This window comes from Pezoporus flaviventris, unplaced genomic scaffold, assembly GCF_033815535.1.
Source record: "Pezoporus flaviventris isolate CSIRO_AGI_PZ_B2104156 unplaced genomic scaffold, CSIRO_AGI_Pfla_v1 ptg000059l, whole genome shotgun sequence".
NCBI lineage: Eukaryota > Metazoa > Chordata > Aves > Psittaciformes > Psittacidae > Pezoporus > Pezoporus flaviventris.
The window spans coordinates 960,846-976,856 of NW_026892607.1; the positions used below are offsets into that span (position 1 = coordinate 960,846).

Below are 16,011 nucleotides of genomic sequence, written 5' to 3' on the forward strand. Positions count from 1 at the left end.
TAGCATCGGAGTGTGAAGCCAGGAGAGCCTGGCTGCCTGGTCACAGGCTTAGGGAAGGCTCCAGAGAGCCATAGGCCACAGTGCAATGAGGCAAGGTGGCAGAGCTCACGCATGGGGAGAGGAGATGGGGCAGTGATCCATGGTATGGAGCCAAGGGAGGAGCTGCAGTGCTTTACTGAAGTTTAAGTCCTCTCTGAATAGTCTTGTCTTTAAAACATAAAATTCAACAGCTAGTTCATAGTTTTCGTTTTGTTCTTGCATGTCTGAAGCACAAGACAGTAAAAGGGGACCTAAGCTAGCAAATGTCCCCTGCCTGTGGCAGATGAGCTGTTTGGTGGGGAAGCACCTTCACCAGCCTCTGACTGCCATGAGGAGTAAGAGACCCAGGAAATACGACCACAGGGAAAAGGTAAGGGGATTGGGGTTGTTTAGTAAAGAGAGAGCATGCAGAGTCTGTATACTAAAGGACTTTTTTAATGTGTGAGAAGTTGTCAGGAAGAGGATTGTGATCAATTTGTTTTCTGTGACAGCTCAGGAGGACTTAAACCACAGCAAGGAAGATGCACAGCAGATTGTAGAAAGACTCTTCTAACTCCTAGGTTCACTATGCACTGGCATGGCTTCCTGGAGAGGAAGATTTCAGAACAAGTCATATCAGCTTTCTGGAGGATGCTCTAGGTGCATTTGATCCTGCATCACTTCTGGAGGGAGCAGGTGATCTGCTGAATTCCTTTCCCACCTGTAAGTGCTGTAATGATCAGTCACCCAAGCAAAGCCTCCCAAATCACAGATCATAGAGTCACAGAATCATAGACTGGGTTGGAAAGGACCTTAATGTTCATCCAGCTCCACCCCCTGCCACGGGCAGGGACACCTTCCACTAGAGCAGCTTGCTCCAAGCCCCTGTGTCCAACCTGGCCTTGGACACTGCCATGGATGGGGCAGCCACAGCTTCTCTGCTCAAGAGAAGTTGTGGAAGTCTAACGACCAACACCTTCCTCCCCAGCTTTATTTACCTTGATTCCTCTGTCCAGCACATGTACACTTAATTAAACAAATTCCTAACCCTCCAAAGGCCTTTTCCCTAGCAGGAAGTCCATGTGCATCTCCTCTGTGTACCCATGGAAGTTGGTAGGTGGCCTGTGCTTTCCTCCTGTCACTTAATGCCGGGGCATTTCGCGGGCAGTAAGTTATCTTGCTGGGGATAAGAAGGGAAAGAGCTTGCTCAGGCCTTTCGTGCCAGGGGACTGTTCGGTGTGAGGCTTATTTTGAGAGCTGGATTTTGTTTTCTCTGCCGCTAGAGGGAAACCTCTGCCTTTGCTTGGCAAGAAAGGGCGTCTCAGTTTCGGGATGCTGAGTTGTAGGATGTATAAATACCAACCCTGGGATACTGCATATGCCAGGCAATCCCGCTGCTGATGTAAAATATATGTTGTCATACCTCAGTGTGGTTTGGTGGGGAAAAGAGAGGAATTAAGGAATCAAATTCTGAGCCCATGCAACATAAATTGCTCCTGGGGCTCTGAGACAAGGGGTTCGGGGGGGATCAGGCAGCTCAGTTCATGTGTGGTGTGTTCCATCAGCATCCTGCAGCATCCCAGCTTTTGTCTAAGCCAGTGCTTGCCCCATGGGCTGTGGTGGGGCAGCAGCCTTTGGGGTTCCCACAGATGCCTCAAGTAGCTTTGCTTTCTGAGAGCAAACCTGAATGAAATGCTTCTTCCTTAGGAATTAATTCGCCACAGTTCAGCTGTGTACACATCTCTTTTTCCCCCCTCCTTTTTATTAATAGGAGAAACTGAGTCATTACAAACAGTGTGTTCTTTAATTGCTCCAGCAATGTCTATAAATTGCTTCCAGCAGCTCAGGCAGAGGAGTCCAAGTGTTATTGAAGATGCTTGGAGGAAACTCTGATGTCAGTCTAGCATTCAGAGTTACCTTCCCCGTGTTTAGGAAGGTGATGCTTTGTCAAAGTTTCTTGGTGTACGAGTCTCTTCTGTATGTGTTGAGGCTGCTCCAAAACAAATAGCTTTATCAGATGTAGTAGTTTTTTGTGGTTTTAATAACTCTGGGTGCTTATACTGCCCTTGGTGAGACTTGTGTGGGTGTTCAGTCGAACCCATTGATCATGCTTTTCTTGGTCATATGGCGATTTCTCCACTATTCATTGTGGATAATACCCCTGTGTCTGAGGGGGAACCCATGGCGAAGTCAGGCTGTGGGAGCAGGAGTTGTGTGAGCACACTGTAGGTAACAGATCTGTTGCCTTCCATTTTAAGAGTGACCTTTAACTCACCAGACTTAGCAAAATGCCTCGGGCCGGGTGCTGCGGTGCCCACTGGAGGCTCACCTCACGGGCGCAGCGTGACAGTGGCCCTGGCCAGCGGCTTGGCACTGCCCTGCAGCTCTGCCTGGCTCGTGGTGACCGTGCCAGGGCAGCGGGCAGTGCATCCGAGCTGAGGGCTGAGCTGCTTCCCTTCCCCGACACCCCTGTCCTAAGGGAGAACAGGATGGATTGACCGTGCTGGGCTCCGGTGGGTGATAGCACAGAAGGACGAGGAGCTGTGCCTGCGGAACCTAGAAGATGAGAAAGGAGACAAACCTCCTTTCCCAGTGAGGGATGGCAGCGTGGAATTGTGCGTTCTCCGTGACATTGATCCTCCACAACAAGTGCAGGAAAACGTCTTCAGTTACAGAAACCACATTCAGCTGGAGGTTCAGGGAGTTATTTTTGGAAGCTCAGCGACTTCCCTGAACTTCTGTTTAATAGGTGGGCCATTGCTGGTGTCAAGATTGATTTTTGTATTGTGGCATAATTGGCTTTTTAAATGCGTTTGTGTGGAAAAAGAACATGGAAGACGCTCCTCTGCCTCTGTTGACTGTGCCAACAGCTCCCTACAATGACCAGAAGCCAGGAACCAGTGGATTGCGGAAGAAGACCTTTTATTTTGAATCCAAGATGAACTATTTGCAGAACTTTATCCAGAGTATATTTTATTCCATAGACCTAAGAGATCGACAAGGATCTTCTATGGTAGTTGGAGGTGATGGGAGATACCTTAATAAGTCCGCAGTGGAACTGATAGTCCAAATGGCTGCTGCCAATGGGGTTGGTAAATGTTAAATGCCTAACTTCCTATAGTTGTGTAGCTGATAAATGCAGAAAACCATAGTAAATTAGTCACTGCATGATTTAATTTCCCCAAAGACTTTCCTCAACTGGTAATAGTTAACTTTTTAATGGGAAATCAGCTTGGTAGTACAGAAATTGCTGGTTTTTCACTTTGAAGTGATGTGGTTGGATAGAAGCATGTGAGAATACACGTGCAGCAAAGAAAAGAAAGGCTGCTTGGGGTTTGTGTGCTCTTGCTTTGTGTTTTGACATGCTACGAGCTATGGACACCTGTGGAGTTCATAGCCTCCCTGTCAGATCCTGTTCAGAAGTGAGGTAGCTGCTAGAGCCATGGCTCACCGTTCTGTGCAGCTCGGCAGAAGCTCTTTCAGCATGGGTCTGAGCTGCTCAGCAAAATGAAAGGTAAACCAAGGTGGTTTCTTTTCCAGTGGTTATAAGTTATGGCTGTGTGATAAAATACGCTGGGAGCATTTGAAAATTGAAGTAAGATGAGAGTTAGGAACCGAGTGGCAGTCTTTACAGTGTTCTCTGTGTGGAAATCTGTGTTTTGGAAGCAGAACAGAAGGCTTGCATGTTTGCAGCAGACTCTTGGGCACTGGGGTTTTGTCTTTGTTTCCTCCTGCTTTTTAAGAAGAAAAGACTCTGATGTCTGTCCTGGATCTCTTAGGGCAGAGCAAGCTTTATGCTGAGAGACCTGGCTCTTAGGAATTTGACAGAAAAACCTATCTGATCACAACAGGGTAATAAGTAGTGACTGGGAGAATAGAAGGAGAGAATTATTTTGCTTTTTAAATCAAGATATTTTCAACCTTTTTGGGGCAAAATATTCTTTGGCATTGCAAATTAATGTATTGCTCTAAAGCCAGTGTATGGGCTGAGCAGAAGAGCTGGGAAATGTGCACAAAGAGCCAGGCCTGCTGCTTGGACTGCTTGACACTAGGACAGATCTGCTGGTAAAGGTGAGATTACACAGATCTTCCCCAGCTGAGGCTTTTCTCATGCGTTTCATTCCAGCAATGTGGCTCTTGTTTGGCTAAAATCTAGTTTCACTGCTGGTTCTGGTATTTTTTGTTGGTTTTTCTACAGTCTGGCTAATACCTGTGACTATCAGCAGTGTGCTTTATAGAATAGAAGGCAGGAACCCAAGGATTCTTTCCAGTATAAAAAAGACCATAAGGAGGGTGTGTGTATTGTGTTTTGAGTATGTGACAATCTCCTTGGAGGTGTGTACCAGAGACAGGTACTGTTAAGTCTATAAATGTGGGATCAACAGGGTTTCAAATTGCACCAAACATGTTGATAGCATCACATTCCATGTTAATGATGATTATTTGGTTAAAGGAAATTACCAAGGTAGTTGGTTCACTTAACTTGACTTGCCTAAGGAGAAGTGTCATTATTCAGAGGCTGTAACTGTACTACAGTGTATAGGATTGGTGCATCTTGTGATGCATCTCTTTTACAGCAAGAGGATGGGAAGGGTGTGCTGATGGCACAGTGAAGCTGTAGATAACAGTTTCCCTGGCCTGGAAAATATGGTTTTGGTGTGAAAGCATCAGCCTTGTGTTACTGGGGGAGGAGGTAGGCCACAGGAGGTATCTTGCTTTGTGTGCATCTTAGTGGGGCTTTCAGTAAAACCAGGGTAGAAGTGTTGCCTGGATTGCTTCAGAGTGCTGTGACCCAAAATCACTGCACAAAGTGGGCCTGTTTGTGAACAGGAGAAGAGAAGGCTCCTTAAGGGGAGACCTTAGAACAGCTTCAGTGCCTAAAGGGGCTGCAGGAAACCTGGAGAGGGGCTTGGGACAAGGGCCTGTAGGGACAGGCCAAGGGGAATGGCTTTAAGCTGCCAGAGGGGAGACTGAGATGAGCTCTTAGGCAGAAGCTCTTCCCCGTGAGGGTGCTGAGGCGCTGGCACAGAGTGCCCAGAGAAGCTGTGGCTGCCCCATCCCTGGCAGTGTTCAAGGCCAGGTTGGACACAGGGGCTTGGAGCAAGCTGCTCTAGTGGAAGGTGTCCCTGCCCGTGGCAGGGGTTGGAACTGGATGAGTTTTAAGGTCCGTTCCAACCCAAACCAGGCTGGGATTCCATGATTTCATCCTTAGTTTTTTCTTGTGAGAATTTCCAGAGAATTAAAGATCAGGTGTGAATTGCTCAGTATGCTGCTATACCAAGCAACATTTTCCCCAGAGGATTTAGCACTGGATGGGTGGGAATAACGTCTGAAAAACTTCTGAAAGCCAAGGAGGACCCCAAATCAGAGAGTAGCACATCTGGAGACAAGTTTTCCTTCTTTTCCTTCCTCGTAGCTTCCATGCACAGGCAAAAGCTGCAGTTCAGGTGCGTGGGGAGGTCAGGTTGGGTAAGGCCAAGGGATTTGATGTGTTCCCCAGCTCTCCTGCAGCTGATGTGTGGTTTGGGAGGGAAACTCCCTTGTTTTGCCAGTCCTTTCCAGCATCCCTTGAGCTGCACATGAGGCCTGGAAGAGCACTGATGCAGAGAGGTATTGTGGCTGAATGTGACCCTCAAAGGGAAGCTGTGAAACGAAAGAATCACAGAATCCCAGGTTGGAAGGGACCTCAGGGATCATCTCATCCAACCTTCCTAAGCAAAGCATGACCCCGAGTAGATGTCCCAGCATGCTGTCCAGATGAATCTTGAAGTCTTTAGCATATTTTACTTTCGAAGGTTATTGCCTATGTTCAACCTGATTAGAGAACAGGTGTGCCCAGAAACTATATGAGGGGATATCTGCTTTCGTTCCTGGCAGAGCAGAGAGACAGCGTCATGAGGATCAGCTTCACGTGAGGATGTGTACCCATGTGTCATTTGGATGTGCACCAAAGGAGCTTATATCACATAGCAGTACAGAAAATGTTTGCCTAGGTAATGCTGCTTTTCCTGCCATTAAGAAGATGAGGTTTTAGAGAGGAGTTTCATGGAGACTGCATTAATTCTTGGTGAAACTGAAGCACCACAATTTGGAGGCTGGAAAGAGCTTTCACTTTGGGTTTATAAGCTGCTGTTTCAGGTTTATGCTCACTGGGGGGGATGCAGCTCTTTTAGCAGCACCTTGCTCACCCATCCCCTCTGTGACAGCTGTAGCATGCAAGAACCTGTTGGCAGTGAAGCTGGGGCTTAGCACTGGGCAGCGCCATGGGAGAGGAATCACAGTCATCCAGTGCCCTTGGCTTAGCACCAAACCTGGGCCTTCAGTCTGGGAATGCTGCTTTTCTTTGCTGCTTTATCCTGTGTTTGAATGAAATTCCTCCTCTTTCCTCAGTCATATATAGAGTTTAATCTCTGTGGTTGACAGGGAGTAGCCTGGTATTCTCTTACATCTGTCACCTCATTAACAAAGTCTGTGTTAAGGAACATGGCTTATGTTAAGGAACATGTTCTTCCAGATAAATATTCATCTTCTGCTTTATTATATCAACTCCAGCAACCTGATCACGTTGTACTGCTTAGCACATTGTTCTGGATTTAATCTGGGTGATAGAACTGAATTCATGGGAAGGAGATGTGTTACCCGCTGCGAGTCAGACAATCTGCAGCTGCTCCCATGGGAACAGAGATGATGTTCAATTTTTGTTCTGTTTTGGCTTCTCTCGGTCCCATTGTGTCTTTTGAAAGCAAAGTTCAGTACCACAGACAAAGGGTGGTGTGCTGGGGTTTTGTTTAGCTCTTGCTGAGATGCCCCTGGAAAGTTCAGCTCTCCAGTGCAAGCTGCCATTTCCAGCTGGGCTGCAGTGCTTGTAAAGGAAAATGCTAAAAAAGCACAACAGAATCAAAGAATCCCAGCTTGGTTTGGGTTGGAAAGGACCTTAAGCTCATCCAGCTCCAACCCCTGCCACAAGGCAGGGACACCTTCCACCAGAGCAGCTTGCTCCAAGCCCCTGTGTCCAACCTGGCCTTGAACACTGCCAAGGATGGGGCAGCCACAGCTTCTCTGGGCACCCTGTGCCAGCGCCTCAGCACCCTCACAGTAAAGAACTTCTTCCTTAGATCTAACCTGAACTTCCCCTGTTTCAGTCTGAACCCATGACCCCTTATCCTACCACTACAGTCCCTAATGAAGAGCCCCTTTCCGTTATCCTTGTAGGCCCCCTTCACATGCTGGAAGGGTCAGATGCTGCCCTTCACTGTACACAGCAGAGAGCAGCAGCAGCCTCCCAGAACAAGCTGTTTGTGTGCAGAGAAACAGCACCTCTGCCATCAGCATGCTCCTGGGGCTCTGCTTTACTTGTCACCAGTGGGGTTTCGTGGGTCTGCTGGGTTTAGGTTTTGGGGTTCACAGAAGTTTCTTTTGCTCTTTCATTTCCAGATTGGCCGCTTGGTCATCGGGCAGAATGGCATTCTCTCCACCCCAGCAGTGTCCTGCATCATCAGAAAAATTAAAGCCATTGGTGGCATCATTCTGACAGCCAGCCACAACCCTGGTGGCCCCAATGGAGATTTTGGCATTAAATTCAATATTGCCAATGGAGGTAAGTTTGCTTTGTCCATAAAATCCCAGACTGATTTGTGTTGGAAGGGCCTAAAGCCCATCCAGTTCCAACCCCTGCCACGGGCAGGGACACCTTCCACTAGAGCAGCTTGCTCCAAGCCCCTGTGTCCAGCCTGACCTTGAGCACTGCCAGGGATGGGGCAGCCACAGCTTCTCTGGGCACCCTGTGCCAGCGCCTCAGCACAGGGAAGAGCTTCTGCCTAAGAGCTCATCTCAGTCTCCCCTCTGGCAGCTTAAAGCCATTCCCCTTGGCCTGTCCCTACAGGCCCTTGTCCCAAGCCCCTCTCCAGCTTTCCTGCAGCCCCTTCAGGCACTGGAGCTGCTCTCAGGTCTCCCCTTCAGGAGCCTTCTCTTCTCCAGGCTGCCCCAGCCCAGCTCTCTCAGCCTGGCTCCAGAGCAGAGCTGCTCCAGCATCTCCGTGGCCTCCTCTGCACTCACTCCAACAGCTCCACACTCCTTGTGTTGGGATTTAAGGCCATCCCTGCTCTGTGAGACATTCCTCTCCTAGGGAGGTATTCCCAGCCCCAGATCTGTTGCTGTACTTCCGAAGCACACTCCTCTTGCAGTCTGATTCTTTAACATCTTCTCCCTTGCCCATTCCATCCTGCAGGTCCTGCTCCTGAAGGTATCACGGATAAAATCTTCCAAATCAGCAAGAAAATTGAGGAGTATGCAATCTGCCCGGATCTCCAGGTGGACCTGAGCTCCATTGGGAAACAGCAGTTTGACTTGGAGAACAAATTTAAACCATTTACAGGTAAATGACAGCTCTTCCTTTTGGAAAGTTTCCTTTCAGGTGCATTTAGTATGGGCCTGCCATAAGGACATTTGGTGTTTCTGAAGGACAGATGTGGCCATTCTGACCTCTCCTCCTCGCCGTTGGATAAGTCAAACAGGGACATTGCTCCTGCTCTCCCTGGCATTTATTCCTGTCTTTTTTTGGCCTGCATCTTACCTTGTGTAGATATTTTAGTTATATCACTGTTTCTGTCCTAGAGAAGGTTGGACTTCACTAGGTAGATTTGCTCCCCCAAACTTCCCCAGACACTGTTTTGTCTGTAAATCTAGCATTAACCTGTGCTTGCAAATCGGACAACTCTGCAGTTAAAGTGCATTTTCCTGATTAAAAATCACAGTGTGTAATCCGTGTAACTGATTTCTTTTCCCATAATTTCACATCTAAAAGCTGTCTCTGTGAGTGGGAAAGCTGTTCCATTTCACACATGACTTTTGTCAGTCAGCAGTGAAACATGAAATGCATTAAAAAGGCTTTTGAAGAACACTTGCTGTGAGGGTTTATTTCCCATCTCCTGGTGCCCTATGCTTGGAACTGAAAGAAGTAAATTCAGAGTTTCTAACAGTTGGTATTTCTCTCAGTTCCCATCTCTGTGTACTGGAATTTCTATGTTAATGGGGTTTTCATGGCTCTGTCTTTATACTGCCTGGTAGTTGCAAAGGTGCAATGTTTTCCAGCTATTAGGTGCACAGTTCCCATTGAGTTTGGTGGAAATCTGAGACCTGTTTATATTTTGATATGTATATATAAAAAAGTATAAATATATATATTAATATATTTTATGTATATTTATATATATCTGTTTCTATATATAAAAATTATATATATATAATATTTGCTTCCCCTTTTCCTTTAATCCCACTCTCCAGGTAAGCAGGGTAGGACTGAGCCCTCTGGAAAGAAGTCCAGGGAGCCATGGCTGTAACAGTGTTTGCCTTAAGGATTTTGTTGGTCTGTTTGGTCTGTAACCTGATTAGCAGTGACAGCCTGTGATTAAATTCTTAATACAGGACCATTATTAATGTCTTTCTGAAATGATTCTATGGGATGTTTAAAGGCTTTATGGTGAGCCTTGGCCCTTTGTACCAAGGACTGTCACCACAGTGCCGTGTGTAGCAAAAGTATCATTGAGTCCTAGAACGGTTTGGGTTGGAAGGGACCTTAAAGCTCATCCAGTTCCAACCCCTGCCTGGGTTGGAAGGCAGGGACACCTTCCACTAGAGCAGCTTGCTCCAAGCCCCTGTGTCCAACCTGGCCTTGAACACTGCCAGGGATGGGGCAGCCACAGCACCCTCACAGGGACGAACTTCTTCCTTATCTCCAATCTGAACTTCCCCTGTTTCAGTTCAAACCCATCACCCCTTGTTCTATCGCTACAGTCCCTGATGAAGAGTCCCTCTCTGGCATCCTTTAAGCCCCCTTCAGACAGTGGAAGTTTCTCTGTCGTCTCCATGCAGCTTCTCTGCTCCAGGCTGAGCAGTCTGGACAGTTGCTTTTCTCCAAAGATTTTGAACTGTGAGGATTGGTCTCCATTTACTTTGTCTTTTTTTTTTCCAGTGGAGATTGTGGACTCAGTAGAAGCTTATGCGAATATGCTGAGGAACATCTTTGACTTCCATGCGTTAAAGGAACTGCTTTCAGGGAAGAACCAGCTCAAGATTCGCATAGATGCTATGCATGGAGGTAGGGGTGGACTTGGGTTTGAGGCATTGTTGGGGGCAGATATCCCTAGGGCTTTACCTCCTATTTCAGAGAGCAAGGTTATCTTCTGGAATTTCTATCCATCACTTGTAAATCTGGGGTTTGTTATGTTTGGATTCAGGAATTGACCTAGGGCAGAGAGATCGGTGGGATTTGGGGGGGATGCTGAATGGCTCACACATATCTGTCCACACTTGAGAGATGGAGGAGGTTAGCACTGGTGCTGTCATCAGAGCTGTCCTGGAGGACCCCACATCAGTCAGTGTCCCCTTGAGGTCACAGCAGTTAGGCAAAGATCTTCCCATAGGTATCTGAATGCAGAAATGGCACCATTAGACTGTTTTATATGATTGAATATAGAAGCCAAACTTGTGAGTCTCTTTCAGTAGACATTTTCAGGAGCACCCTTGCTTTCCTGCATCTTGTTTCTCCTGTCTCAAGATCATTCCCATTCCAATGCTCACTTACTTTTTATTGCCTACGTTATTAGTATTTGAGAGCAGTAAATCCTATTGTACTGCTGGATATCTGTGAAGCACATGTGCATTTTGGTCTATTATGTGGTGATACTAATACCTTAGGGCCCTCGTGGCATAAGCCCTTCACAGTGGGGGCCTGGCTCACATGCTGGACCCCTGGCATAGGCTCATCCTCGCTTCTAAACCCATGAGTGGTTTCCCTTATTTAGTGGGACAACCTCCATCTGAGAAGCTGCTTTGGCAAGAGCCTGTGTGCCTGGGTAGGTCAGGGTTAAGCACACCTATGTGCTGCTTGGGTCTTTGATGTAATCATTTGTGCTTTACTACCAAAAACTACATAAACTGACCCAAAGTGACCAGACCAGAGAGCTGGGTGCTAAGCTGACGTGTTTCCATGTTTTGCTGTGATAGTTGTGGGCCCTTATGTCAAAAAGATCCTGTGTGAGGAGCTTGGAGCCCCAGCAAACTCAGCTGTGAACTGCACCCCACTGGAGGACTTTGGTGGCCACCATCCCGACCCCAACTTAACCTACGCTGCTGACCTGGTTCAGACTATGAAGACAGGAGAGTACGACTTTGGAGCTGCCTTTGATGGAGATGGGGTAAATGGGCTGTTCCTTACTCACCTTTTTGCCCTCTAATCAGCTATGGAGACTGACTGCTCAGCTGCTTTTAAGTAGAGGAGGATGAGGGCAAAGACCTTTTATTCTCCCTCTTTCCTTTCCAGTTGTGAATGGAGAGGTGAACCACTTGTTGCAATGTGCCACCACGGCAATAGCTGGCTCCTGTGTCGATGCTGAAGTCCAAACTGTGTTTAAATAGCTTTAAAAGCTGTGAAAAATCAGCAGGAAAGCGAAATCCTATCCAGGTGCTATTTAACTGTGTCAAAACTCTGCATTTATTTCAGTGCAGTCAAGAAGCCCTCTGTGAGTCGCTGCCTTTATGGGCTGTGTCTGCCAAGCAGAGCGACTTCTGCCGCTGCAGCCGCTCCGCACTAAGCACGGGTCAGAGCTGTTCCTCTCTTGTCTCCCCCAGGATCGCAACATGATTCTTGGGAAACACGGCTTCTTTGTGAACCCCTCCGACTCCGTTGCTGTCATCGCTGCCAACATCTTCAGCATCCCGTACTTCCAGCAGACCGGAGTGCGCGGCTTTGCCCGGAGCATGCCCACCAGCGGGGCTCTGGATAGGTAGCGTCCACCTCTGTGTGTGGTGGGAGAGGGGAGCCCAGCCAAGGAGAGGGACTGTCCTTTTGTCTTCAGTGGGAATGAGTGCATCTCATGGGACCATCTCATGGTCCATCTGAGGGGTGAAGCAGAGCCAGAGCTGTTAGGTTTATATCTAGTCTTTAATTGTGCAGGGGGTTGGAACTAGATGATCATTAAGGTCTCTTCCGACCCAAACCAGGCTGGGATTCCATGATCCCACCTATTTCCAAACCTCGCACCAGGATGAAACAGGTTTATTGGACAAAGAATTGTTCGTTATAAAAAACCAAACCAGTGGCATGCCCAGTGTTCCGTGCTACCCCAAAAGCAATGCTTGGTACTAGCTGAAGCTCCTGTTGCAGTATTACACATGGGAGTGCTGAGAGTCCAGCTGTGATGTGACTTTAGCCTTTCTTACCTTTGAAGGGTGGCCCAAGCTACAAAGATTGCTTTGTATGAAACTCCAACTGGCTGGAAGTTCTTTGGAAACTTGATGGATGCAAACAAGCTGTCTCTGTGTGGAGAGGAAAGCTTTGGTACAGGTAAGTCAGCATTCCTGATTTCACCAAGGATGCTATTATTCCTCCTCGTAGTTCTTTGTTGTGGTGGGTAGCTTGGGATTTATCTTTCATATATAGTTAATAATGCTTCTAATTAATTACATCTTAAAAAAGCTTGCAAGAATCCTTGGTGGAAACAAACACAAAGTTTGGTCAGGCAGGAGCTAGCTCTCCTTTCAGTTAGTTAGGAAGGCATATGGAGATATGCAGGAAGTTTAAGGGCCTCTTTACTAGCCCGGTCATTGAGTCTGTGGGGATTAAGTGCAATGTTAAATGTATTTTTCAACTCTTGGTGGCCAGGAAAACCTTCTAAATGTTTTCATTTCTGGAAAGAAATATGGTTTGGAGCATGCAGTTTTATTAGGGAAGGTTTCAGGTCACTATTAAATCTCTGAGCTTAATAGGGCCCTCATTTTCCTGTTCGAAAAACAAGGTATGATTTATAAAGTTTAAATTAACACTTGCCTTTGAACAGTCGGAGCAAGTTACTGGGTTACTGAGACAAAGTGAACATCTTAAGGAATTTACTAGGGGGGTGCACGTGACGCACAGCCATTACTTGTGCAGGGAAGCAGAAGTGAGCAGGTTTTGCTCTGCGTCGGCGCGGCGTGCCCAAAACACGCAGTGCTCCTGGGAGGCCTCGGCTGCTCCTGAGCTCTCCCGTGGCATCTACAACATGGTTTTAACGTCCTGACTGTGGAAATGGAACCTTCCCATTAGGTCAGCAACTAATTCATGCACAAAGGCTGAGTTTTATCAGGTCTGAATAACCCCCAAGGTCTTGTTTTTCCTGTTCTCTAAAGACCTCTGAAGACCAGGGGGCAGTTGGTAGGACACGCAGGGCACAGGGTCCTGAAGGTATTAAGGTTGGATGATTTCAGGCTCAAACCTTGCGTGTTTTCATTCCATCATCCCATATTTCACAAAAACATTTCAGGCTGTGGGGGGGGTGTCTCACAGAAAAGGGATGGCCTCAAATCCCAACGCAAGAGGGACTGGAGCTGTTGGAGTGATTCCAGAGGAGGCCATGGAGATGCTGCGAGGGCTGGAGCAGCTCTGCTCTGGAGCCAGGCTGAGAGAGCTGGGCTGGGTCAGCCTGGAGAAGAGAAGGCTCCTGAAGGGGAGACCTGAGAGCAGCTCCAGTGCCTGAAGGGGCTGCAGGAAAGCTGGAGAGGGGCTTGGGACAAGGGATGTAGGGACAGGCCAAGGGGAATGGCTTGAACCTGCCCGAGGTTGAGGAGACTGAGCTGAGCTCTTAGGCAGAAGCTCTTCCCTGTGAGGGTGCTGAGGCGCTGGCACAGGGTGCCCAGAGGAGCTGTGGCTGCCCCATCCCTGGCAGTGTTTGGGGCTTGGAGCAAGCTGCTCTGTGGCAGGGGTTGGAGCTGGGTGAGCTTTAAGGTCCCTTCCAACAAAGGGACCAAACTATTCTATGACTGTGCTGTGTGGAACTGGGGTGCAGCCCTTGACAAGAAAGGACTACCCCAGCTTTTCTGTAGCTGAGGAAATGGGACCACTGGGTGCCCACAGTTTGCTGCGGGGCTGAAAGAGTCTTCAGTGGCAATGCTATTGCAATTAATGCTGTTCTGATACATGGGGTTTGGCCTCAGGAAGAAAGGGGGAGTTTCACAAAACATGGTATCTGTGTAAAGAAATCTTGAAGTATGAGCAAAGACAGGTTTTGGAGCTTTGCCCTGAGTGATTTCAGCATGCATTAAGTTTACATTCTGAACTCTGGCTAATGAGAGGGCACCAGCATTTCAGTAAATAAATAACAACAAAAAGCACCAAATGATTCATGCAGCTGCTGATAGGAGATGGTCTCTAATGAGCAGCTCTCTAAAATTGTTTCCATCTTTTACTGTACCAGCCATGAGCTCATAGCTTCTCTCCCTCCCCCAGTAGCTGAGTGACTCTGCATTACAAACACAAGTGAGTCCATTTGCAGCAGGAGAGGAGAGTGGTCTGAGGTTTTGGCCATGCAGCAGCATGAGTGGGCAGGAACTGAATCAGAAAGGGCCTGGGAGTGCTGGAGCCTCCCCCTGCGATGCAAAAGGAGTCTGTCCATCTGGCACATACACTTTCAGGAATGAAAAGGGCAAGGAAGGTTGTTTGATAGCAAGTTAATGAGGAGCTGTTTGGAGCCGGCCCGAATGTGAGTGTTGAAGGGGGAGAGAGGTGAAGGAGCAGGCAAATAGACCCAGTAAAAATTGAAACAAACTGTGCCCCAGTGGGACTGGAGTCCAGGAGCAATTAGAGTAATGCGACATGACAGAATTCCTGCTTGCTTCCTTGGGTATTTGATTCCAGCAATAAGTTGATACATCACATGGGACTTGTGTTTATGTAGCATTCCTCTCCATCACCTCTGCACGGCTCTCTCTGCTGTAAAGGACCCCGAGGATAATTTATCACCGTGTCCACAATAGTGGGATTTATGCAAAGCCCCACATAACCCATGCCCCAGCCTTTTCCCCAGGTGATTGCCCACTCTGGCTACCCTTGAGAGGGCAGAGTGGGAGCTCCAGAATGCTCTCTGCATACCCCAGCTCCTTGGGATTCATTAATACCTGTTTGGAGGTTTTCCTGAGCTCAGACGATGAAAGCCAGAAGCTGTGCATCTGTGGAGCACTCACAAGCCAGAAGGCTGGGGTCTGGGCTGGGTGTATTCTGGGCTGCCATCTGATCCCTGTTTAATTTAGGTGCTCAGGGTGCTGGATAAGTTGCAACACCCTCTCTGGTTTCCCAAGGGCCCTGGTGCCGTGTGGTCCCTGTCCAATGTGCTCCCAGGGCAAGGGGGATTCCTGCTCTCTGTGCAGTGCTTGCTCTGGAGGAGCCCTCTTCCAGCCACAGCAGGGTCTTTGACAGCCTTTATGGGATGAGCATGTGTGGGTGAGAGGGGGCACAGGGCTCTCCTCCGAGTCTCCACATGTGATGGAGTGTCTCCTTGCACTGCTGTTTGCCAGACCCGGTGTTGTCTGATGGGCTTTTCTCTCTTTTGTGGGGGGATATCTTCCCTGTGAGGGTGCTGAGGCGCTGGCACAGGGTGCCCAGAGAAGCTGTGGCTGCCCCATCCCTGGCAGTGTTCAAGGCCAGGTTGGACACAGGGGCTTGGAGCAAGCTGCTCTAGTGGAAGGTGTCCCTGCCCGTGGCAGGGGGTTGGAGCTGGATGAACATTAAGGTCCTTTCCAACCCAAACCATTCAAGGATTCTGGGATGCTAATTTCGGAGTCGTTAGGGTTTGGCTTCCTCAGCAAGGGCTGACATTTTTCTTGGTGCTCAGCCAGAATATGTGCTGCTCAGGGTATGCTGATTTGGCAGACAGCTCATGACAGCTGCTTGAGGAGGCTGATGTTAGTCCTTCCTGAGCTGTTCCTTTGCATTTCCCTCCTTTTTCTTCTTCTTTCTTTTGATGACCGTTTCATCCCCATTGCTTCCTTGGGAACAGAATTAAGGATCTGTGAACAATGAGCGGGTGTGCGTTAGAAGAGGCTGAATGTTTTATTTGGGCTATAGCTAGAAGCAGATGATATCTTGAACCGTTTTAACAATACAGCAGGGATCAAGCTCACGGAATGGCTTCCATTTGTGTGTCTGTACGGCTGCCAGTTGGATGGGGAAGGCAAGGTAGGGCC

At 48.1% G+C, this 16,011-nt stretch overlaps 1 protein-coding gene across 2 annotated transcripts in view; it reads left to right on the forward strand.

The window, feature by feature from the left end:
• Positions 1 to 16,011, forward strand: part of PGM1 (phosphoglucomutase 1) — a 28,292-nt gene that overhangs the window by 7,907 nt on the left and 4,374 nt on the right. The window contains exons 1-7 of one of the 2 annotated variants that reach the window (XM_061469656.1): positions 2,556 to 3,106; positions 7,453 to 7,615; positions 8,246 to 8,392; positions 9,989 to 10,114; positions 11,023 to 11,213; positions 11,647 to 11,801; positions 12,246 to 12,361. In XM_061469656.1, the coding sequence (XP_061325640.1) occupies positions 2,849 to 3,106; positions 7,453 to 7,615; positions 8,246 to 8,392; positions 9,989 to 10,114; positions 11,023 to 11,213; positions 11,647 to 11,801; positions 12,246 to 12,361 (1,156 nt within the window). In that variant the 5' untranslated portion in view covers positions 2,556 to 2,848. Of the gene's footprint in view, positions 1 to 2,555; positions 3,107 to 7,452; positions 7,616 to 8,245; positions 8,393 to 9,988; positions 10,115 to 11,022; positions 11,214 to 11,646; positions 11,802 to 12,245; positions 12,362 to 16,011 lie in introns of those variants that run through there. The other variant, XM_061469655.1, reaches the window with a different exon arrangement.